The 25,853-nt window shown below is 34.8% G+C and overlaps 3 protein-coding genes across 3 annotated transcripts; 1 reads left to right on the top strand and 2 right to left on the bottom strand.

The window, feature by feature from the left end:
* The first annotated feature begins 6,481 nt into the window (after positions 1-6,481).
* On the top strand, positions 6,482-8,021 carry LOC133790386 (DNA damage-repair/toleration protein DRT100-like). Its single transcript, XM_062227998.1, has one exon. It carries the CDS (start codon positions 6,580-6,582, stop codon positions 7,672-7,674), a length of 1,095 nt encoding a protein of 364 aa, XP_062083982.1. The 5' UTR covers positions 6,482-6,579; the 3' UTR covers positions 7,675-8,021.
* A 3,071-nt stretch (positions 8,022-11,092) lies between these two features.
* On the bottom strand, positions 11,093-15,756 carry LOC133790387 (uncharacterized). The gene is made up of 11 exons (XM_062227999.1): positions 14,585-15,756; positions 14,275-14,477; positions 13,987-14,184; positions 13,802-13,873; positions 13,580-13,675; positions 13,291-13,370; positions 13,021-13,096; positions 12,697-12,907; positions 12,276-12,575; positions 12,095-12,184; positions 11,093-11,989 (listed from the first exon to the last, which is right to left on the bottom strand). The coding sequence occupies exons 1-11, from the start codon at positions 15,102-15,104 to the stop codon at positions 11,244-11,246; spliced, it is 2,592 nt and encodes an 863-aa protein (XP_062083983.1). The 5' UTR covers positions 15,105-15,756; the 3' UTR covers positions 11,093-11,243.
* A 6,073-nt stretch (positions 15,757-21,829) lies between these two features.
* On the bottom strand, positions 21,830-24,942 carry LOC133790388 (uncharacterized). The gene is made up of 8 exons (XM_062228000.1): positions 24,806-24,942; positions 24,223-24,679; positions 23,923-24,112; positions 23,635-23,738; positions 23,441-23,543; positions 23,038-23,339; positions 22,492-22,797; positions 21,830-22,392 (listed from the first exon to the last, which is right to left on the bottom strand). Exons 2-8 carry the CDS (start codon positions 24,610-24,612, stop codon positions 22,051-22,053), a joined length of 1,737 nt encoding a protein of 578 aa, XP_062083984.1. The 5' UTR covers positions 24,613-24,679; positions 24,806-24,942; the 3' UTR covers positions 21,830-22,050.
* Between the last annotated feature and the right edge of the window lie 911 nt (positions 24,943-25,853).

The following is a 25,853-nucleotide window of genomic DNA, read 5'->3' on the forward strand; positions in this document are numbered from 1 at the left end:
TGAGTTCGGGCCGTTGGCAGCTGAACCGTTGAGGTAGAAGGTTTCTTCGGAGGCCGAGCAACTATTAACCGGGTCTCGGTGGGAAGCTGCGAGATGGATGCAGTAGAGCCTGACCCATCGACCTGGACAGTCGGCTCCTTGGAGGTGTCCGCAGTGATCTGGGCCGTGGGAGTTGTCTCGTGACGTTTAGACACCTTGGACTGTCGGTCGGGCCTCTTTGGTATCCTCGGGCGTTTGCTCTTCTGGGCGCCAGCTCCCCCATCACTAAAGAGCACGGCGTCGAGGTCGGGATTCATGGCACCTGCATAATGACAATGAGTTAAACAATGATAATAACTTTGCGAAAAGATGTAAACCAGTCAAAGAAAAAACCTAACTGGGACTCTTCCCCGAGCTCGAGCTTGGGGACCATGAAATTCCCCCGTCTTCAGAAGAGGCGGGGGGAGTGCCTTCCCTATAAGTTGGTGACAACCTCGAGAGGTCCCTATAGTCATTGGTCCCATACTGCACCGCTATCCCATTCCACACCTCGTCTGTGGTGTACATGGTATCATATTTCCCGAGCCCACTATCAAACCTATGGACGCAGTCATCTACCCAACTCCATATGTAGAAGTGGTATCTATCCTGTGGGCACGAGACTAGTCTATTGGGCCTGTGTTTTAACAGAGTGGGGGACCACATTCGCGAAGTAGGAAGGGTTTTACCTCCTCCGGAGTCCGAACTCGAAGCTTCTTTATTGGCCTCATTTCCCGACCGCGGACTTCTCGAGCGAGTTGGGAGAGATGCTTTCCTTTCTCTCCTCGGAGGAAGGATGCCTGTGGGCAGTGGCACTTCCTCCCAGCGTTCATATTTTTTACTGGACCAGTCAGAGGTTGACTGGCCCTGTCCCAACAACCCACAAGCTCGCAGCTTGTCCTCATGTAGCAGAAATGAGAGAGATCTCCTGCCGTAAGGGAGTCGGAGCAGGCTCTCTCTGTGCTCCTTCATTGTCTCGTCAGGGGTGGGACGCTGAAAGTTAGCTGAAAGGTGAGATACACTTCAACCAAACATGGATTCAAGGGCTAAAAATTCGAGCTCAAAGATAGAAAGTAACGAGAATACTTACGAATCCGCCTAAACGAACGATGTCGAGACGGGAACAGACCGTCTGTCCAGAAAAAAGCCTTCTTGAAGTCAGGGGGGTGGTTCGGAAGATCTTCAAAGATCTTCGTCTCTTTGGGGTAGCTCGAAAGATAGTAGAAACCATCTCCTCCCTGAGCTCGGGAGGGATTACTCTTCAAACAAAAGAGATATAAAATCTCTTGGGGTGAAGGTCCTATCCACCCCAGCTCGTGGAATAAGGACCTCAGGGCAAACAACACCCTGTATGAGTTGGTGTTGAGTTGGAATGGAGCCAACCCAACGAAATCGATGAAGTCTCTGAAAAAGGACTTCAGGGGCAGCAAAGCTCCTGCCCTTATATGTTCCTGGCTCCAGGCCGCGTATTTCACACTGGAATCGCGGCCCCCAGGAGCGAAACAGCTCCGTTCATGCCTTGTCGGAGCTCGACACTTCAGTGTGTCCAACGAGCTAAGGCCATGGATGGCCAGGATATCAGTTATTTGGTCGGTGGTGGTAACCGAGCTCGGGTAGAATTCGGCTTCAAACATCTCCCTCCTAGGCTGCGAAGACGAAGGCTCCGCCATTAAGGAAAACTGAAGTTCCCCCGGGTGGTATGCTACCGTGACTTTTAACGCAGGGTCGAGGGGAACTGGCCTAGGTCCTGGGTTAGGCTCCGGATAGATGGCTTCCCGAAGAACCCTTCTCTTCTTTTCAATGACCTCGTCTATCTGGCGACGATAGTGGGCTCGAATGTCTTCTTGCTCGCGTGCGATCTCGTATTCTTTAATCCGACGCTGGTTCCGGGCAAAGATCGATTCCGGGCTCGGAGATTTGGGCTCGTAAGGAATTGCTCGTAATGACCCCCACCGTCTTTCCGGATTCTGTGACATCTAACGAGAAAGAAAAAATGGTGAGGGCCATGCATGCAAAAATCATGAGCTCGACAGGATGAGCTCGGAGATTTAAGGACAAGAAACTTAAGTATTGAGACCTTCACTAAAGGGTCAGAGCGCGTGTTCCACAGGAAATGAAAAGAAGCGTAGATGATTTTTTTTTAAAGTCCCGAAATTCAAGGGAAAGGAGAGTGGCGGTTAGCCAGGAAAAGCGTTTTTGGGTTTCGTGTATTTGTCAAAGCCCATGTTTTTATCCGAAAGCTTAATGCACAAGAAACGCTGCCTAAGAATTTCAAAACCCAGAAAATGGGAACCACATTCAAACGTCAAAACTGGGTATAAACCAGAGACGAATATCCAGAGTGAAAATCCAGAAAGCCTAAAAACCTATCGGTTCAAAACCTCCTATCGCATCATGCTAAGAACGTAAACTAACATACACAGCAAACACAGTATAAAAAGAACAACAAAAATGGCGTACTTACACAGTGGTGGTGATTGCAGCGAAATCGTCGAGTGGATAAGAGGTTGCAAGAAAGAACTCACTGACTCGTACAAACCAGGATTCCTTTGTTTCTTCGGCTTAGAAAACATGCAATGAGAATAAACTGTGGAAAGAAGTTTAGGGAGTGTTTTTCTTTTTTCTGGCTTGTGATGAACAAATGTGAAGAAGACGAAGAGGGAGTCTTGTATATATAGGTGGGAAAACTAAATTAATCAGGAGTGTTGAATAAATTCCTCAACAGATCGAATGGATGGGAACCGGTGACAAGATGGCGCCGAAAAGTTGTCAGACGAACGATCGTGGGCGTGTTCCCAAGGTACTCAAGTACCTAAAGTGAGCAATACCCATCTGGCACGTGTCCATTTTCAAGAGTGTGACGGTATGGTTCCCAGAAAGAGTAGTTCAAAAGTTTCCTTCTCTTAGGATTCGAACAAATACTTTTGAGGGGGCAAAATGTTATACCCAGATTTCGAGCCATAGTAAATATGACCTCGAAAGCTGAGTTCGCAACAAATGGTCTCGTGAAGATTAGAGTAATCTAGGATTGTAAGTCGAGCCTGCAAAGTATGATGTATGATCTCGAGTGCGGTGATCTCGAAATGACCTCGATCTCGAAAGGTAGCTCCGAGAACACCTTCATCTTCAGGAACTTCTGAGCATGGTTCTTGATCTCGATATCCCATCTCGAAAGAAACGTTAGCTCGGGAGATGTCAGTGGCTCGCACAATGACATGAGACCAGAGATGCTGGAGACTTGAAGATACGCCATAACCACCTTGAGTATCTACGAGTGTAATAACTATGAGATGTAGTCCTCATTAGTTGATGTGAATCCCCAAGAATTGTGGGATATTATTTAATACAGTTATACGCCCCCTGATCTTTGGGGGACGTTTCCTTTAATATCTGATTATTGGCATTTAAAGCCATTTATTTGTATTCACAAAAGAGTAACTACCCAAAATATGTGGGATAGTATTCTGCATCCTTCTCTATAAATAGAGAAGGCATGCACCATTGTAAATGACCGAAATCCTAATCCTTGAGAGAAAACTCTGGAGAATTCTTGCTAAAGAATTGTTTAGAGATAATCTTGAGATTAATAACAGAGACTCGTGGACTAGGCAGATTTAACTGCTGAACCACGTAAAAAACCGTGTTTGATTCGTTTGTTTATTTTTGGCCATTGTCTTAAATTGTTTACGTGCTCTATTCTTTTATCTGTTGACGAAAAACGGCGTCAACAGGCACCTTAAGGTGCCTAACACCACAAGAGGTAACACCCCATGGTAGATTATCGATACTCTATAATACTTATTAAATTCAAATATGTTTCGATTACAGTGATAGCGATATGTCACATCCTTATAATGTTGGACACCCCAATAGTGTTCCTTAGCAATTCAATGTACAATATCTCAACAATTTATTAACAAGGGTTTATATCTGTTTGGACCCTATATTTTTTCCATTACCTGTTTAGACTCTGTGTTTTGACAAATTAATTTTTGGACCCTATGTTTTGTAAAATGGTTAAAATAGAACCCAAAAACTCGATTTTGGTCAATGTTTTCTCAACTAAAATTATAAATAATTTACCAAACTAAAAATTCAGAACAAAAATAAAATCATTCTGCTTAAAAACTTTGTTGTTATATTTAATTTTTTCTTCATCAAAATTGAGTTTAGGATTCTCTTTTAATCATTTTACAAAACATAGAGTCTAAACAAGTAATGAGACAAAACACAGTATAAAAAAAAATATAAACCATATTACCAATAATCATTTTGTTAACCTCGAATATCACCCAAATAATCCTTTCTCAACCTCATCAATATTATTACCGTTACTCCTAGTACTACTATTACTACTAGGTAGATTCATCTTTATAGTCATATAAATAATCATTATGTTACACAGTAAATTATGCACACAAAAGATCTAAATCCATATATAATTGAGAAATGATCAATATTTAGATAGACTACAAACTTCAAGTCCAGCCAACCGACGTTTTTTTCTTTCTTTCTGAACAAACAGAGAGTTTAAAAGTTTGAAAAAGCTGGGTCCCCATCTTGTACGTGATGTTGCATATAATATATAACAGTGAAGTAGCTTAACTTTTTGCCTAATTTTATATTCTCTTCACTATTCAATTAATTATTATCACTACTAAACTATATATAAAAAAAAGAGTACTTTCCATTCAGATCACTACTCTCAAATCATTTTCATTAAAAAAATTTATTTCCACACACCAAATTTTGTTTATTTCAATTTAATGTTTTGTTTAAATAATAACAATTGGATATCATGAGTTGCAAGAATATATTTTAGAAACTTAGAAGAATAGACCTACAACATCAGTATAAGGACTTGAATCTAAATTACTCAAAAAAAAAAAAAAAAATTCAAATTGTTTGACTCATAATATATGCAAATATATATATATATACATACAGGTGAATTCTCTTATAGGGGCTTCATTTTAAGCTTTATTGGTAGGGCTCTCAGTGTTCTCAATCCGTGAATAGTTTTCGGCGCGATTTTTTTATGACCGTGTATATTGTAGCTATTTAGAGCATCCTGCAAATTTTCAGAAAATTCTGAATAATTTATAGTATCGAAAACTAGGTTCAAACATGTTGTTGCACGTGTGACTAATTTTTTTTATGCGCGTGGAAAACAACATGTTTTAACTTGGTTTTCGATACTGTAAACTATTCGGAATTTTCTGAAAATTTACAGGATGCTCTAAATAGCTATAATATACATGGTCATAAAAAAAAGTCGCGCCAAAAACTGTTCACGGGTCGAGAAACACTGAAAGCCCTACCGATAGAACTTAAAGTGAAGCTCCTATAAAAAAAAAAAAAAAATTGTGCTATATATGTATACATATATAAAAAAGCTATCTATTCTAAATTTCTTTCGATGTGGTGTATTCAACTACTCATAATTCTTATGATTCAAAATCACACGTACTAATTATGGTACAAGACTTTAGTGGGTATTCAATCTTTTCAAATATTTCAATCCACCAAACAAACTTACTAAAATTTGTCCATTATTAATATCCTTACAATAGTTACGAGATGAATAAGAAATTATCTCCAAAAATATACAAAATAATAATAAAATATAATAAAATTTGCATTAGTAACAAAATTTTATTTAGATTATAAGGTGAAAAAATTTGTAATTTTAGAACAGTGCTATATTGGTGATGCATTGCTGAATTATATCTCATTTTAGAAAATATTTGTTTAACAATGTGTTAAAAGTTATGCTAAATTTGTCACATGCTTAAAGTTTTACTAAATTTAACACATGCTAAAAATTTTGCTAAATTTGGCACACAATATAACATGATGCGTATTTTACATCACAATATAACATGATACGTATTTTATATCACTATAAATACTATACTTTTACATCAACTTTTGGTGGAAATATCAAATTAAGATGAATGAAATATTAATTCTTGCATCAACTTTTATAATTATGTATTATAGTACAACACTAAAAATTATACAAAATATAACACAATATTTATATCTCCTATCATATTTATATCCCCTATGGACTATATTCTTATAAATACATCAATATTCTCATTTTTGCTGCACAAAAGACTTTTAGATTTCGAGTTTTAAATGTTGTACTCTTACACTCACTTTTTATCTTTTTTTTTTTTCAACAACACTCTTATCTTCTTCTTAATTAACAATATATATATATTAAAAAAAAATAATGACGTGGCAAGAAGAAGCAAGAGAAGGTGCAAGGAAGGCACAGCACACGAGACCTGTTCCTGTTGCAATGAACCTACAACTTTTCCATCCCCCTACTGGCCTGGCCTGGCCTAGTGTCACTCTATAATCAATCCCACGTTAGGGGCAAAATCGTCATTCCGCTCAATAAAACCATGTCAGAACTTTCTCTGTATAAATAACACGACCTTATCCCACCGTTCAAGTCATTCATTTCATATCATGCTATTTAAGCTTCAAAAGTAGTAGCAGTAGAAGAAAAGAATATTGATACTCAATAGTATTATTATCAACGTTAATATGGGTTTGGGCTCTATGATGATTCTTGTGGTGGCCGTTACTTGGGCCGTCGCCACCGAGGCCTGTCCACCGTCGGAACGAGCTGCGCTTCTGGCCTTCAAAGCGGCTCTCCACGAGCCTTACTTGGGAATCTTCAGCTCCTGGACCGGAACCGACTGCTGCCACAACTGGTACGGCGTCAGCTGTGACCAGACAACCCGTCGAGTCGCCGATATCAACCTCCGTGGAGAGTCCGAAGATCCGATATTCGAGCGGGCTCACCGAACCGGCTACATGACCGGTTACATTTCTCCCGCCATTTGCAAGCTCCCTAGACTCTCCAGCATCACAATCGCCGACTGGAAGGGAATCACCGGAGTCATTCCTCAGTGCATCACCACCTTGCCGTTCCTCCGAATCCTCGATCTCATCGGTAACAAGATCAGCGGTCCGATTCCGGTTGATATCGGCAGGCTCCTCCGCCTCACCGTTCTCAACTTCGCCGATAATCAACTCTCCGGTCCGATCCCCCGCTCCTTAACCAACCTGTCGAGCTTGATGCACCTCGATCTCAGAAACAACCAAATCTCCGGAGGTCTTCCTCGTGATTTCCACAGGCTGGTAATGCTCAGTCGTGCTCTGCTGAGTCGGAACCAAATCACCGGGACGATTCCTCCAGCCGTTTCGACCATATACCGTCTGGCGGATCTGGATCTTTCTCTGAACAGACTCGAGGGACCGATCCCGGAGTCGTTAGGGAAAATGGCGGTTCTGGCGACTTTGAACCTCGACGGGAATATGATGTCGGGGAATATTCCGGCGAGTTTGATGAACTCAGCTATTGGAAACTTAAACTTGAGCCGAAACAAATTGGAGGGACGTATCCCCAATGTTTTTGGGCCGAGATCTTATTTTACGGTACTGGACCTTTCGTACAACAAATTATCGGGCCCAATACCCAAAACGATATCCTCAGCATCGTATATTGGACACTTGGATTTGAGCCATAACCAACTGTGCGGCCCAATTCCAGCTGGCTCGCCGTTTGACCACCTTGAAGCGTCGTCGTTTACTTACAATGCTTGTTTATGTGGAAAGCCTCTAAAAGCATGTTAAATTTGGTAATAGTAGATATAATAGATAATTATAAAAAAAAATATATGTTTTTTTTTTTTTAACAAAATCATGTCGTGAATATATAATGTAATGGGTATTTTTAATTATTGTAATTTTTTTTTTTGGGTGGGGTGGGGGACTTGGTTTAGTTGAGTGGTCATATTTGAAGTTACTTAGTAAAAAATTGATGAGTGGGATTCTAAGACCGTAGTCAACTTTCTATTCGTACGATAATATTGAGAAAAATACAAAGTTTTTGTACTTGGAAATCTCTGAAGATCAAAACTGAAATCAATGTATTTTACGATGACATTAATGTAATAACAAAATATTTAAATTGATGATGATGATGATATGCTTAATTTTGTCGTGTAATAATCTACAAAATCACCTCTTTTGGCGCTGTTGTCGTTATCATAGTTCACAACTTAATAATAACGGCGTATTTATTTGACTTTGTGGAGAATGAAACTTAAGAATCATAATCAATCCATTTTGAAGTGATCGTTTTTTTTTCACCTAAAGCTATCACTATTTTGGAGTGTGAGACAAATAGGGTAGGAATATTAATGGTGGAAATAAGAGAGTTATTTGAGGAAGAGAACAGCTGTGAAGAGAGAGAGAAGAAAAGAAGCGGTGGCCAAAGAAAGACAGCGCACATGATGCGTTTGTGAAGATTCAATGACTTGAGCAGAGAAGTGGGTCCCATTATCCTAATATTAATAACGACGATTATTATTTGACATTTAATATTTACAATATCCTGTCAGGAAATACTTATATGTTTGTTTTGAATAGTTTGAGTTGTTTTAGAAATTGTAGAAAGATTTAAGATGAAGGTAATATTAAATTTTTGTGTATAAAATATTTCATTTTATTTTTAATTAAAATAGATATGAGACCTACACAAATTAATCACTTTACTCTCTTAAAATTTGAACCAAATATAGAAATAGTTTTAGATTCACATTCCCATTTTTACTTTACCTCATACCAAACACCCCTTAATTAGTTAGAGATACTCTCATAATACTTATTAAATTAAAATAAGTAAGATCTGATATTTGATTGCACTAATAGCAGTAAGTCACCTCTTCTATTGTTGACACCGATAATACCCCTTTACCAATTATCTTTAATTATTGTGTATTGTGTCGTACAAAATCCCTTTTCATCTTCATCTTCATCTTCATATTCTTGTGTTGGTGGGTTTAAATGTCTGACATCATACACATGTTCATAAATTTAATCCAAATATTAATTCACAACCTTTTTGTGAATCCAATCCAAGCAATCCCAATATGCTTGCTCAAGTTTTACGGTTCTCTAAACTTGCATACACATGTAACATATAAACTCTCCAATTTCTCCTACAACCTATTTTGCAATCTAATTTGCTTTTGGTAATTAGTAACCTAATAGATTTGGTAAAAAAATTTAGATAACTGATTGAAAATTTTAAATATTTAATCGAAAAATTTAGATTACTAATCGAATTTTTAAACAGATGTTATTTTACAAAAAATTATCAAAATTAGGTTATAGTGCAAAATCACTTCGAAAAAAAGTCAATCTTACTAATTTCTCATACAAAATATGATATTTTTATAAAAAAAAATTATATGCAAATTAATATTTTTTTTAAATTGAAGACATTTTTGTATTGAAAAATAATAATATTTTAAAAAAATTTAAACAATTGTCCTAGCTTGCCGAGCCCTGCTTAAATCTCGACCCAAATTGATCCAGATGAGTCAAAAGAAGTAGTCATATATAGCTCAATCTTCGGATTTGGTTGGCCAACCTCGTAACTTTGTGGGTTTTGAGTTTTTCAAAAGCTCTTTCACAAAAAGCTACATATGGTGGCTTCACCTCAAACAGCTTTTTAGAGTAAATAGTTAAAATTCATTGAAAATCCAACAATTCACTTAAAGTGCTTCATATTAGTCACTTAACTTGAAACCCTAGTGGAGTGAATTCAATGACAACTACTCTTGTGTCTTCTTCTTTTCTCTTTTTATCAATTTTTAAGATTATAACGCTAAAAAATATCATTTATTTAAAATTAGATTTAAAGATAACTATTAAAATGAAAAAACTTGCTATCTCAACATCAAAAGTTGATCATAAATCAATATAATGAGTTTTTTTTCTTCAGCTGCGGTTCCTATTTTTTATACTTTGTAACACTAATGTCTAAAAAATTAATTTTGTATCAGTTAGGTTCCTAACCTATTCAAATCGTATCATTTAAGTCTCTAAATGCTTTTTTTTTTTTCAAGAGTCAATTTTTCTCAATTCCGCACTTAATTCAACTGTGAAATTTAAGTACTATGGCAAGTTATAAAAATCTAATGAAAGAAAAGGTTAGGATATCTTTAGCATGTTTGTAAGTTGTACATGATTCTTCATTCTCAGTTTGTAGACTGTTTGCCAATCTTTTGGGATTAGACTTGCTCAAAACAGATTTAGAGTAAAGCCAACAAAGAAAGAAACAAAGAAAGAAAGAAAAATCAATAAGCTAAAGAAGATCAGTTCTATGAATGAATATAATTAAAACACAATGAGTTTATTTCTAGTAATAGTACCAGTTGCATAGCTATGAGACAAGTTCCAGACCTTCATGAAGAATGTCCCTATGTCCCAGGAATCAATACTTTGAATCAATGATGGAATATAATTCACCTTCGTAAATTTCTTGAATTTTGTCGTTTTTCTGAAACACTGTCGTTTTGTCAAATATTGTCGTTTTTACTCATTTTTCTTCTTTCGATTCCTTGCTTAACTCAACTATGACTTTCACTGGTAGTCCTGAATTTATGTTCTTTGACAATTTTAAGTCTCAAATTATATCTTAAACTTACAAGTACATTTTACAATACTATAGTTTGAGGTAGCAAACAATTAGTGATATTAGTCCTCATGGAAAATTAAAATTAGCATACACAATATGAAGATAGAAAACTATGAGTAGACATTTTCATAGAAAGATAAGAAAACTACAGTATGCATATCCATGGCTCACCATCACCAAAAACCAAAGCCTTAACTACATCTTCTACAATACAAACACCAAGAACCTGGTATTTTGAAGTAATATAAGAACCTGAACCAATAGAGAAATATATATACAGGGGAATTCTTCTATAGTGCTCCATTTTAAGCCCTACTGGTAGGCTCTCAGTGTTTACAACCTGTGAACAGTTTTCGGCGCGATTTTTTTTATGACCGTGTATATTGTAGCTATTTAGAGCATCCTGCAAATTTTCAGAATATTCCGAATAGTTTACAATAACTGTTTACGGGTCGAGAAACACTGAGAGCCCTACCAGTAGGGCTTAAAGTGAAGCCCCTATAGAAGAATTGTTCTATATATATATATATAAATTTACGACTATCAAATGAGGACAGAACCCTCTTAAAACAAATGAGGCTTCAAATATCTAAAATTGATTCTCATGTGTACTTCTTAACAAAGTTATTTCAGGACTTTCAATAAACAACTACCTGATGAATGAAAATTTATACTCCATTTGAAGGTGGCTCGTGTCATATTGTTAAGATCTAATTTAAGTTGCAATGTTGAAGTAAACAGTGTAAGATTCATCTCTAAAGCTAAAAAATGGAGATAAAAGGAAATTCCTTGATGCCCCTTTAGCCACAAAGCTGATAGGATGATACTCAGTGAGTCCTTTATTCATGGCAAAGCTGGCTGCAGCACTTGATGATGACTTCAAGTTGCAGCCGAGCTTCAATCTCCCACCTGCCTCATTGCTCACACTATACACAAAGCAACCTTTCTTGCTTTCTGACTCCAAGGATACCATCTCACTGTTTCCTTCCAATCCAGAAACAATGCGGAAAAGTGATGAAGAATCTTTGCCATTGGAGGAATCTGTCACTGTAAGGTCGTTCTCTTCTCCTTGCTGCACTACAACCATGCCGGGAAAATCAAATGGCTCCAGCATCACTGATTTTCCAAACATGTCCTTGGTTGTGGATATGTCTGAAGAAGGTGAGTCAGTTAAGATGAGTCTGAAAGTGGCTTTAAGAGAAGAATCTGTCCCAGATTCAGGAAGCTTTTCCATGGTGATTGAATTGTTTGAGTTTGTTAAGATGAGTGTTGAGTCTTCATGGTCTTGGGAGAAACAGACCAGATAATCATTGTAAGAGGAAGGGATTGGAGTTATCCAATCTGAAGAAGAGCTAGCTGAAGCTGATCCAGTTTTTATGTCCCAATCACCACTGCTATGAGCTACAAGCAGATAAGGGCCATAAAGAATTGCCTGTATTGAAGCGTACTCAGGCCGGTCGTCTGGATTATTTTGAAGAGAAAATTGGTCAGCATATATCCATAAAGTTATGCTGGAAAGCTTGGCAAACATGTGAGTTTATAAAGGTGGAGACCCAATGAATCTACCTTTAATGGGATCTGTTCTTATTGTAATTGGTAGCTGAAGTGTTACTACGTCACCAGGGCTCCAATTCTTAGTGATTGACAGAAAATTACCTGCATTATTAGACATAACAAAAGTTAAAATGTCAGTTTTTCACAAACAATGCAATACTTGAGATTCATATGGAATTGTAATCCACTCAACCTGGAGCTGGTAGAGAAATTTCTTTAGCATTTAACGTTGCCTTGGCGCCACTCAATTTCGTCCAACTTGGCACTCGCAAGTTTAATGTTGATGATTTTCCTGACTCTCCTGAAGAAATTGTGAAAGTCACTCGAAGGTAAGGATCCCATGAGTTAACATGATCAACTTTCTGATCAAGTACAACTTGTCCTAGTTTCCAGTTAATGGAACTTGGTATGTATTGGATGACATAAAGACCAGGAACTCCTCCATTCTCTTCAAAATATATAGAATCTCCTAGCTTTGAAAATGATTCAATTCCTGAAAAATGATCAAGATGAAGACTTTACTAGAGCAGAAATCATAAGGAACCACAAACTAAAAAAGTATTCCATATGATATATATATGTTCAACAAGTAAGAACTAAGCACAAGGCCTTACCTGTTCCATAGCAGCACCAGAAAGACTCAAATGGCTTTCCCCATCCGTGGTAGCTCGAGCTCTTGGAAACTCCACGACCTTGTGGTAGCATGTAAATCATAACTCCTGGTTCTGCTCCTCTTTGAATGCTCAGCACGCCATTTGTAAGAGCCCGCTCATAATAGTCTGCATATGCCATTTCTTTTGTCCACCTAAACAGATGGCGAGAGACCTGAAACATTGTAAACACATACTTGAATTAGCAAAGCATATTTTTACCATAATTTTACTGTGAAATATAAGTACTATGGCAATTTATAAAATCAAAAGAAAAAAAAAAGATACCTTTAGCATGTTGTAAGTAGTACATGATTCTTCATTCTCAGTTTGCAGAGTGTTTGCCAATCTTTTGGGATCAGACCTGCTCACAGCAGATTGAAGTACAGCCAACAAAGAAAGAAAAATTAAAGATGGATCAAAACTAGTCTGGAAGAACCAGCAATGTGAAATGAAATAAGTTATAGAAACTTCTTAGCTAGAATTGAAAGATTCGGGCAAAGGAAGAGTTACTATGAATGAATATAATTTAAAACTCAATGAGCTTAATAATAATACCAGAACTCACTGACTGATGTTCCTCCAGTTGCATAGCTGTGAGACGAGTTCACGACCTCCATGAAGAAGGTCCCTATGTCCTGGGAATCAATAGTTTGAATCAATGAATGAATGTAATTCATTAAAAGATCACTATAGACTTTTTTTAGTAACTGGTTTAAGTCCACCACAGATATTTATTAACAGAAATTCAATACCATTTTTTAAGTACAAAACTGAGCAATAAAAATGTTGCAAGCTTCATTGAAAACTGCAGACAGATGCTGCAAAATGAAGAAAAATGAATTACCTTATAAATTGGATCACCAGTGATTTCATAACGCATTTGAGAACCAATGACAATTGGGATATGTGTATTAGCATGAAAACCAGATATGTCTTCCGCCTACAAGCAAAAGACAAAAATTTGGTGATGTGGAATAGGATTGAATTGGTTAAAAGTCTGAAATTATTTGTCCTTTAGTAATAGATGATTGTACTGGAAGAGCCAACCAAAAGAAATACTGCTTACCTGAACTGCAAGCAAGCCTAAAAAGCACGGTTTGTCAAACAGGTGAGCCAACAATAAATGCTTTGGATTTGCCTGATCACATCAACATGAAAGATGCTTGTCACGTTGCCATCACAATAATACAAGTAAATTCCAACCACATATTAGATTTGAACAGCTACAATGCCATCGGGGGAATTACCAACCGTGATTCTGTACAGCCTATATAGAACATCGTTCATTCCACCAGTTTCTTCATTGAGTGACCGGTAGTGTCTTTCTACTGTGTGCTGGGAGACCACGTTCTGAACACGCTGGTAAAAGTAATCAACCATCCATGTCATCATTTTGAAAGCTTGATCATTACCAGCTAATGTATATTGATCCAGTAGACCTGCTAGAATCTGTCAAAGTAGACAAGTCAATAAGTTATATTGTATAACATTGTTTTAACCCTCTTTTACATCTAGTGAAACAAATCAAGTAAACTCAACCTTGTGAATGGTGTAATATGGAGCCCAGACAGGTTTGATGGCCTCAAAACGATCAAATAGCTCAGATGGAAAAGCAGAAAGATATCCAGTCCCCAATTTCTCCTGACATTCAGATAGGTAGGACACTACAGCAGACATTTTTTCTTTGAGAGTATCATTGTGAGTACTAGCCCACATTTGTGCTGTTGCACTCAAGTAATGCCCTTCAAGATCACAAAAGCAAGCTTTCTATTATAAAATGTACCAAATGTGTCATAAGACATATATCAGAAACATATCGAATTAGAAAGGAAAAAGAAAAAAAACCAACCTACAAAATGACCCCGGAGCTCTTTATCTGGGGCCTCCCAACCATCGTATGGATTTCCAGGAGTTGCCAAACCTGCTGTCTTTCTAAAGCTCCAAACTAAGCTATCCACATCTAATATCAACAGATACTCCAAATTCGTTTGCTGTGCCAGCCCATGTGTCGAAACAGGATTCAATCTCACATCATGCAAAGATATTTCCTTGAGAAAATTCCCTGAACCATCATTAACACCTGAGTTTTTCATTTTCCTGTACATCATTGTCCATTCAAGTTCATCTTCTTCCTTCAAAATCTTTCTTGGAAGCAAGTTTGACCAGGCTGAATCATCTGTTGGTGTCAAATGATAGTGTGAGAACATCTCTTCCCTCCAACTTTCATTCTTGGATGATAAAAGCTCGTATCGAAAACTATGCGATGAAAGCTGAGTAGGAATGTTTGTACACTCTTTACAAGAACCGAACCCAGATAGCACAAAGACTATAAACACAACAAAAAGCTCAAAAGCTGCAAAAAATTTCATTTTCAACAAAAACCCAGATTGGACACTACCTTAACTTAACCAAAAATCAAATAGACTGAGGTCTATGAATCAATACATCTGATTTAGCAAATGCCCAGAAAGCCAAATTCCCAGTACTGACAGAAAAACTCAATGGGAGCAGATATCAAATACAAAGAAAACAGAAACTCCAAGTCCAATAAATATGACTGGAGCTCTGAATAAGAGGAAGAAGAGAAAAAGAAACTGATTTGTGCGTAAAAAGGAGCAGAGGAAAAAGCCAAGAACAGCATTAAAAGTAAACACAACATGTGAATGGTTGTGTTGTGTATATAGCTCTGTCCAAGACCATCTCGTGAGAGCTAAGAATAGACTTTGAGTAAAGTAAATTATCCACAAACATCGAATTCACCCATAATTAACTTCTACTTAAGATATTTTCCTTTGCAACTACTCAACATTCCAGGGCCACAGCTAGAAGGAATTAGAGAGAGACAGACAGGTGAAAATCACGGATACGATGTCTTTATCTATTGAATTTGACATTATGAGATACTGATTGTTTTGATACCACAGAATATGGAAGAAACTATTTGTATAATGTATGCAAAAATAAAGCTGTAACCAAACAAAACAAGGCTAACCCAAGACGACATTTTTTTGCCACTCTCATCTCAGAAAGAATCAACAAAATTTGATGATAGTCCGTACAAACTAAACTACATCCGCTATAGCTATGTAAAGAAAAAAAAGCTCTGTTTTTTATTTGAATATTCTCTCTCATTTTCCTTTTCTGCCCTTTTATCTTATTTTACCATGAAAGGTTGGCGGGCTTTTTTGGTCACGTCAATAATTATATTCACGAGTTCTCCTAAATTGAGTGAAAAATGTAATCTTTTGTTTTAATCAAGGAAGAAAAATGTAATCTTTTGCTCTAATAAGGAAGAAAAATGTAATCTTTTGTTTTAATTGAGAAAGAAAACTGTAATCTTTGAACTTGCAGTTATTTTTTTTTCTTTTAAATAATAAGGCTTTTTCTGCCGGGATAAATTTTGTTCTGTGTTTCATATTTAAGTATTTCATTTTCATTTGTACTTTTTATTTTATTATATACTTTTTAAATAATTAATAATCGTGCTATTGATCTAACTTTGTCATTTTCATAACAAAATCAGGTCCCAAATTTACAATCTCTTTATTAAGAGTGGTGCTATACATGCTGACGACGAGCACAATCAAAAGGCCAATTATTATGTTATAATTGGATATTTTGAAATTTTTTCTAAAAAGTTATAATTTTTTAATCAATTATACCAATAAAAAATTGCCGAATTGATCGGGTGAAAATTCGATCGGGTGAAAATTCGATCGGGATGCAAAGCATTTTGCCTTGATTAAATGACACAAGAATAGGTTCACAAATGTTACTTATCAAATAACATAAATACTATTTGTCATAAAAAAAAACTCAATGGTTTTGACTTTTGGTCCCTAAATTGGTATTTTTTTCCTTCTTACTGTTGGTGATTACAGCTTTATATATTAAATAAACTTGACCATTTCAATTTGGTAGGTTTATATAGAAATGTGGGTGATGATCAATTAATAGAAAGGTCCTCCTAAATATAACAATGTTTCATAGAAAAAATATAAAAAAAATAAATAATTAGATGGAAAAAGGTACCATAAACTGAAATGGAAAATGATTATGCAATAAATAACAGTTAGTGTTGTCCAAAATAGTTAGTCTAGTGCAATTAAAGAACTGTTTGATTGAATTGACTATTGACCTAACAAGTTTGCATTGCAAGTTGTGAAACAATAATTCTATGAGAATACAGTTCCTGTCTTTGTTCTGTATGAATGTCTTTATTTCACATGTTTATTCTATAAACATTTTATCACTTCATATACTATTTAAAGGTTTAGTTTATGCACCCTCAATTAAAAAAAATCATTTCATATCATCATTTTCAAATAGCAAAATAATATATATATATATATTTGGTGTTGTGAAGTAATTCTGGTATTGAAATTTGTTTATTTTTGGATTTAAACTGATAATTAAGATATTTATAGTGTTCTACCCAAAAAAAAAATGAATTCTTTTATAAATAAAGATATAAGACAATTCTCATATAGGAGTTTTACTTTAAGTTCTACTGGTAGGGCTCTTCAGTGTTCTCGATCCGTGAACAGTTTTCGGCATAATTTTTTTTTATAACCATGTATATTGTAGTTGTTTAAAGCATCTTTTAAATTTTTAGAAAATTCTGAATAGTTTACAGTGCAATAATATGGTTGAATATAGTTTTCGGTACTGTAAACTATTCAGAATTTTCTGAAAATCACGCTAATGCTCTAAATAACTACAATATATATGGTCATAAGAAAATCACGCCGAAAACTGTTCAAATATCGAGAGCACTGAGAGCACCACCAGTAAGATTTCAAGGGAAGCTCCAATAAAAAATATTATCCTATATATTTTAAAAACTGAAAAGTTAGAGAAGGTAAACTTGTGTTCTCAGTTTATGGGAATCTGTTCATATTTATTTATTTGGAAAAGCAACTCAGATTTTTGTTTGCATTTATTTGTTTATTATTATTTTTGGAAAATGAAGTTTTGTTTCCTGTAAGCAACCACCTATCCAATATATGAGAAGGAGCTAGGAATGAATAATTTTTTTGGACATTTTTCATCATTAAATAAAAAATTACAAGCAAATATCTTAACCATAAATGTACCCAAAAAAAAATATCTTAACCATAAAATTCATTGTCATTTCAACACTCTTTTGCTTCCTATTAGTATTATTATTATGAGACAAACTTGGGTAACTTAACATTGTATCCAAAGTTTCTTCCTTTGTTTTGTTTTGTATTGTACATGGAAAGCTACTAAAATGTATAATCATTATTTGGAGAAAACTACCAACCACACACACACAATCAACTTGATATGATTTGATTGTTGAGTTGGATGGATAGAATGGTAATTTCACATGAAACCCATTTTCTTGGCTATGTATTAATCAAACTTTATCACAGATGAGATTACATACTTGTGAGCAAAGCTGTAAAAAAGAGTAACTTGACCATTCCTTGAAGAAACAAAACATGGTCATACTTGTAAATCTATAACACTTTACTTGGTTACTTAATAGAGACAAATGAGGTATGTCTTAATAGGTTAGTGTCAAAAATACTTTTGGCCTATGCCATGCCAATTGGCAATTTGGCATCACAATCCCAAAATTGTCAGAGTGACACTGCATATGTTGGCATTTGGTGTAACCAGACAAAGTGGTCTTCCTCATCCATTTGATGACAACTTTAGTTGATGGCAACTTTAGCTTGTGTTTGGATTGATGGAAAAATGATTGGAAAATGTCAAAATAGAATGCCTTATTTTTTAATCTGTTAGGCGTGTTTGGTACGAGGTTTGGATTTGTGGGAGTATAGTTAGAGGTGATTTAGATTAATGGAATGTGGAACTCAAGTATTTAAAAGGGTTAAGATTACCCACAAATTAAGTTAAAAAAATAAGACTCACTTGGAAACATAAACCCCCAAGTCATTAAAAATAAATTTACTAAACATAGGTTAGATTTGACATTCTCATACCCACCAAACCAAACTCTCGTACCAAACACCCCTTATTCATTAAAAATCAATTTACCAAACATAGATTAGATTTGACATTCTCATACCCACCAAACCAAACTCTCGTACCAAACGCCCCTTATTAAATTCTAAAATTTCAAAAACTTATCTTGTTTTTGTCCTCCTTTTGCCAGGAGTGAAATGAATATAAATAATATAAACATATTTATTGTTATTCAACCAACCCCATAACTTCATGTACTCTAAACCATATTCTACTAATGAAATGAAATTAAGAAAGGTATGGCAGTCACTCACAAACAATATGGGCTTGAGTACTTGACAAGTGGGTGTGGTAGGTCAATTATTTTTAGTGCATGTCTGGAAATTAGAATAATTATCTTACCATTAGAAAGTTATATTAGATATAAGACTAATCCATTCTAATATAATTGTATAATTTTAAATGTGCTAAAAACTCTTATCTTTGTATATCTCTACCATCTGGTGAGACAAAGAATTATAAATGAGTATCTCTTTATATCCTCATCTTTTCTTATAATTTGTTATAAGAAATTATTCAATCCAACTCTAATATTATTGTCAAATTGAAGTTGTTACAAGTTGTCATAGTTGGTTTGATTCAAAGACTTTAAAGAGTCATACAATGGTACCACATTTATCTTAGGATAAGTTCAATTAAACTAGTTTTACATTACAAGGCTGGCAAGCAATAACTCAGTAAAAATTCACCTAAAAACAGTTGCTGTCATTGATTATCTATGCTCTTCTTATTATTTTCTCTAAAAATGGGGAAATTAAAAAAAAAAAGGAAGGGGGGTTGGGGGGTGTCACTTTCTGGTATTTTCAAAGGAAGATCATTCTATATAGTTGGCTGAGATATTATTAAAGAAGCAAAGAAATTACCATAAAAAACTATAATATCCATTGAAAATAAATAGCATAGCAGTCACTCAAACTTTGTGTCATTATATTTGGATAGAATCAATAGAATGATGAAACCATGGAAGAAAGGCAAGTATAGGAAGAGTGCAAGCATTAGAGTACTATTCCTTTGTGAAATAGCAACCTTTGTGATTTTCATTTGAATTTAAACAAAGTTAATTTTCACACACAGTGTGTTTCAATTTAATAATAGATGAAAACAAACAAGTGACTTTTTTTTTTACCAAAAAGCTACTGATTTTGAGGTAAAGTCAAGTCCATTTTGATTCTTACACTATCAATATGTACTACTAAACTCCTTTTGCTCTTTTCTTGTCTTCCACAGTCAGTTTCATTGTTCTTCAAATCTGCAAAGAAATATTTATCAGCAAACTAACTTTTTCGAACAAATAATCTTCAAGATCTCTAAAGCGACTCTAAAATTGCACTAAGCGACGCTAAAACCACCATGATGGTCGTTCGGTGTAAATTCAATGATGTTGATTTACTAATTTCTAACTTTTCATGTTCGTAGTTTAGCAAATTATCCGTAAATAAAGTATTAAGTTTGTCTTCTAAGTCACTTTACACCTAAAATAGTTCTTTTTGTAAAAGAGTCTCCTAGAAATACTCGACGCTTAATCTTGACACCTAATCTGGTAGACTATTTTGTAAATAGTTATCAAACAAAAATGTTTATTTTCACCGATTACTCTAAAAATTTCGTAAACAAAGAACAAGAAGAACGATGAATTAATAATGCCTGAAAGAGAATTTTGATAAAGATTCAAGATGACGGAATAGTATCCTCTTCTGTTAGATGAATGTAGGCCAATATATGCCAAGGCAAAGTATCTGTGCTTAGTAAATGGGCAAAAAAAACTTACCCACATTACGAATCTTGTTTGTTTCAAACTTGTGAATGATGGAGTATTGGTGTTGAAAGCAATTCTCAAAATTTTGTTGGTGTGAGTTTTATCTTTTTTGGCAATTAAGTTCTTTAAGTTTTATAAGGAGTTACAATTAATTCATGATTATTTATTTTTCACAAAATTATTAGTTTTTGAATGAATTTTTTTCTATAATATAATGTGTAAAAATTATTTTTAAAATGTATAATATTTAGAAGAATATCAAAATTATCCATAAAAAAAAATTATTAAAAAGTAACAAAAAAGAAAACTAATTGCTACTATTTAACAGAAATTGAATTGCCAAATAGCAAAAAAAAAAAAGAACTCGAGTGGCGTTGGTGTTGAAAACTTCATTGCTTTGTTGAGGACTCCTATCTAGTGTTAGATAGGTGTATGTTGGGGTAACCCTAATATGACTGGCATATGACATGTTATTATTAAGAGGTCATTAAATAATTTATCTATTTTGTTACTTTTTTAAGCCTAGTTAGTTAAAACATAAATGATTTTACATTCAGTGCGTGAAGCGTCTGGAGCTGCAACTATATATATCTAGGGGTTTCATTAGTTGGGTACAGAAAAAATAAGAGGCTTTGAAAATAGAGATTAAGAGAACAAGAGTTAATTTTCTTTGTACATTGTTGAGTGTGTGAGAGTTTGCTGGGGTGTAAACTAAGTGCTCATAATTTGAGTTGTACAGAATATACAGTGGAGAAATGCTTGGACTGAATATAAGCCTTATTTTAAGCATATCACTATGTGATTCTTTTTCTTCTCTTTTCTATTTTTGTTCTCCAAGTGTTTGTGTAGTGTTTTAGTACACTTTTCTGTGTGTATTTATTGGTGTTTTGTTTTGCAGGTGAATCTTGGAGCCACTATTCATTACTGCAAAAATAAAAATAAAACATGAAAAACTCACTACTTTTCTCTTGTAGTAATAATCAGAAGGCTTTTTTGGATACAGAAAACATTTCTATAATTGACAACAATCAGTTCTCAGTGCTAACAAATAACCCTGTTAAAACAGAACCTTGACTATATTTAATAAATCACCCATAAATTAGAAATCTGTTTTACACTAAAACTATTTATGCAAAATAAACAAACTTACTAAAAAGGAAGAAAAAAACATGCCACTGATGATTCTCTTGTTAGTGATCATCCCTACTTTCATAAACAGATAAAGATGAATTTTTACTGCCTAGAAGCCATAATTCCAAACCAAAACACACATTTTGATACATAACAAATGCAAAGTTACTTCTAAACTTTATGGTGAACTGGTATAAACTTTGTTTTTTTTTTCATTATTATTAAACTGACTGTATTAATTACTAATTCAAATAATCCAGTCAAATTCTTGCTCTATTATCACTAAGGATATTTAATATTTTTTTACTTTAAAAAATTAGTGAAACAAAATTTGTCAGACATATTTCCAAATTTTAGAATTTAAACAACCAAAACAAATCTTAATTTTACAAAATCGCTCAGTAATTTCTCTATCGCCTGCGGCGCTTCCTACGCTTCTTTTCATCCTTACCAGAATCACTTTCCTCTGAAGATTCTGACTCCGAACTTGATGAGTCGGACTCAGAGCTACCGGATGATTCATCGTTGGAATCCGCCGCATTCTTCTGTTGAATAATAAGGCTGGGCATGTTCCTCAAAAAATTTCTCAAATTCTCAGTGATACCTCCAAGACCAATGGATGTGAAGAAGTTGATGGCAAATCGGGTGTTCTTCGGATTATCCCTTGGAAATATAGACTCGTATGAATCAAGCATTGAGGGGTCTGAGAGCCGTTCATTTAGCAACCGGATACCAAGATGCTCAGATAACTCCTGCAAACAACAAAATACCAACGTTATTGGCCCATTGTCAAAAATAAGTCACCATAAAAACTACCTGAACAAAGAGCCTGATGGACAATGAATTGGTACCTGGAAAAGAATCTTGATAAAGATACGAGATGAAGAAGTGGTATCCTCTTCGGTTAAACGGATGTAGGCCCATATATGCCACGGCAAAGCATCTGTACCGATTAAATGGGCAAAAAACTTAGCCACATTACGCAGCTTATTTGTTTCGAGCCGATGAATCATAGAGTATTGCTGGACAAAGCATTTCTCAAAATTTTCCTGGTGCACTTTGTTAATCATGCAGAACCTCTGCCCCAGAAGACCATAATATCTTAAGTAGGTTCTCTCTTGACTGCAACATTCCAAAAGCATGATGCAAAGCTCCATCTGCAACGAATCAGAAGAATTAAAACTCGAACGAGGGTTGTTAAGCAGCCCTTTAATTAAAGAAGGTACTACAATCACATTCCTGCCTACAGAAAATATTATTCACTGAAGGTATTGATGATCAAAAGTAAAAATGAAGTAACAAGAGACAACTTTTATCACCTACACTGAAAGAAAACCACAATCATACTTTTTAAAAGTAAATGTTGAAGCAGTTAGGAGATAACTTCTATAACTTACCTCTTGACCAGGCTCAAGTTTAATCTGGAGGAGCTTGTGACCAGCCTCCTCAAAGTCCACGCTGGACATAATTGTCAAGTATATTGTCCTACGAAGATTTACAAGATTCGTCTCTGTCTCATCCTTTATTTCCATCCGCTCCTCTTCATCTTCGTCAGATTCATCATCATCTTCATCATCCTCGCCATCTGAAGCTGCATCTGAACCTTCTTCATCCTCAGACTCCTCTCCAAGTATGTTTTTCTTCAACTCTTCATAAAGCTTCTCACTCTCAAGGAAATTAGGGTCCGGTTTGAAAATATCTGAAATGACAGTGAAATTGTTAAAATCGACAACCACACATATAACACACGTAGGTATGTAAATCAAGAAGCTGTTAATGATTTTGGATTTCAAGACATACCAAGGGTAATTTCTGGATCTATCTCCTCTTCAAGAGAAATCTCATGTGTCCACTGATCTTCTTGCTCCACAAGGTCCAGTTCTGGGCGCACAGCCGGGTAACCCTGTAAATTCACATATCAGATAAAAATGAGTCCTGTCCTATAAAGTATTTTAGCTGCACACACTAGACTTGATGGGAACACCAGACTCTACCTGAAACTTTGCTTTCCGAACTGCAAATAAGCCTTCAATTAAGAACTGAACCCTTTTGTCTATTTCTCCTTCGTGGAGAATTCCACGGAATCGTTCAAAAATACCTGTAAAGAACAAAATAAATAAGTAAAAAAGAACAAATAAACCGTATGACCACTACCAAAAGCAATCTAATCTCCACGGAAGGTTAGAGAAAAAGATAAGACTCCATCACATGAGGAATGATAAACACACATATCAGTAAACAAATAAAAGCACAAAGTACAAAAGATTCCAAAGTGACCATACCGTGCAATCCTTTGGGTGAGAGATCCTGGAGAATAGAACCACATTCTGTCACAAACCCAACAGCACCTTCAACGCTGTCATCAGTTGGGTTTTCTAGAAGCACAGTGAGCAATTCCAAAGCGATAATCTCGTGTGCCACTTGTTGGTTTACCAGATGTGCTATAAACTTAACAGCAGCCAGTAATTGTGGCTGAAAACGAAATACAGCCAATAGAAGATGAGAACACAATATAAATTTATGTGTTTATATAGTAATAAAGTTGATTAAAATCAAACTACAGAAAGGGAAACAAAATGTACCTTGTCATTCCGCTTATATGCTCGTTTAAGCTGCAATACTATCCTTCTCAATAATAGATCACCAACCACACGGAACTTGGTGTTGACAACAGCAACCAAAGCAGCAAAGACATCTGTAAATCCTGGAGACGCCATTTGTGACTTCATACAAGAACGGCAGAACAAACCCCTGCCCCTGATCAGATTCTCTGAGAAAAGTTCCGGAATAATGTTTTTTATGTTTGTAGAATTGACCTTGTTCACAAGCCCATTTATGCTCTTCCGGAGGGCATCCCAGGTTAATCGCTGGTATTCAACACTACATTTATCATCGACTTCTTTCAGCATCCTAGCCAACTTAAATGGGGGAATGTAAACTCCTCCACTCTTACCAAAATTTGATGTATCCATTGTCAGATTGCTTTCTGTAGTTGAACGATCCTGAGGTTTTGGCTTTTCACTTTCCGAATTCGAATCCCTTCAACATAAGCAAATCCTCAATTAATAATAGAATGAATAAAGGCAAAGAACACATAGTTTTAGGGATTTCCAGTAACAAAAAACTTGTTAAGTAAATGAAGATAACCAGAAAGCAAGAATTCACCTTTGCCGGTAGACAGTTCAGATCAGAGCAATGAAAAACCCTAAAATCTCGAATCGAGCGGGAGAGCGATGGTGACTTGATTTGATAGAAAGACCCAAAATCCACATTTGAGTTTCGAAAATAAATTTATGTGGATTTTTAAAAAATGTGGCTTTTATAGGGGTAAAAATATGTAAATTATATATTTTTTAAATTTAAACGGAAAAATTTGTTAAAGGTAAATTTAAAATATGTGAGTAATTAACTGAAATATGAAAATATCTTCTTTTTTTTTATATATAGTTTTTTTTTTAATTTTGAAGATATTTTTATTATTTTTTCATTTTTTTTCCTTACTTAGTTTTTTTTTTTCTACTACTTTTTTTCTTTTTGTTTTTCCATTCTTCCACTTCTTCTTCTTTATTGATTTATCAAATTTTTTATTTCATTTGTAATTTTTTTTTCATATTTTTTTAGTTTTTTTTCTCCTTTTTTCTCTTTTTTTTTTTAATTTTTTCCTCACTTTTGTATTTGTTATTTTCTCCTCCCATTTTTTTTCTTTTTTCATGAGTTTTTTTTTTTTTTCATTTTTCACATATATTAGCTTTTTCTTTTTTCTTCTGCCATTTTTTTTCAATTTTTTCTTTCAATTTTCCCATTAGTTTTCTTCTTCTTCTTTTCATTTTTATTCATTCGTCTATTTTTTTTCATTCATCGTTTCTTTTGTTTTGTTTTTTCATATTTTTTTAGTTTTATTTCCTAAGTTTTTTTTTTCCTTTTTTTTTTTTTTGCTTATTCTTTTCTTATTCCATTTTCTTTTTATCGCCTATTTTCACACATATTTTAACATTACATAAATATTTTACTATTTTTTTATATATTATCTTTTATTATTGTAATTATTTTATAGTTTTTTTCCATTATATATAAAAAAATTCAAATAAATTTTTGAGCATTTTCTTTTTACTATAACCCTTATTAAGAACACTAAAATTTGGAAAGAAAACTAATAAAAATGTGCAAAAGTAAATGGATAACCAGCTACCCTAATGGGAATATTCAAATTTAG

The sequence above is a fragment of the Humulus lupulus genome, chromosome 7 (assembly GCF_963169125.1).
Source record: "Humulus lupulus chromosome 7, drHumLupu1.1, whole genome shotgun sequence".
NCBI classification, from domain to species: domain Eukaryota; kingdom Viridiplantae; phylum Streptophyta; class Magnoliopsida; order Rosales; family Cannabaceae; genus Humulus; species Humulus lupulus.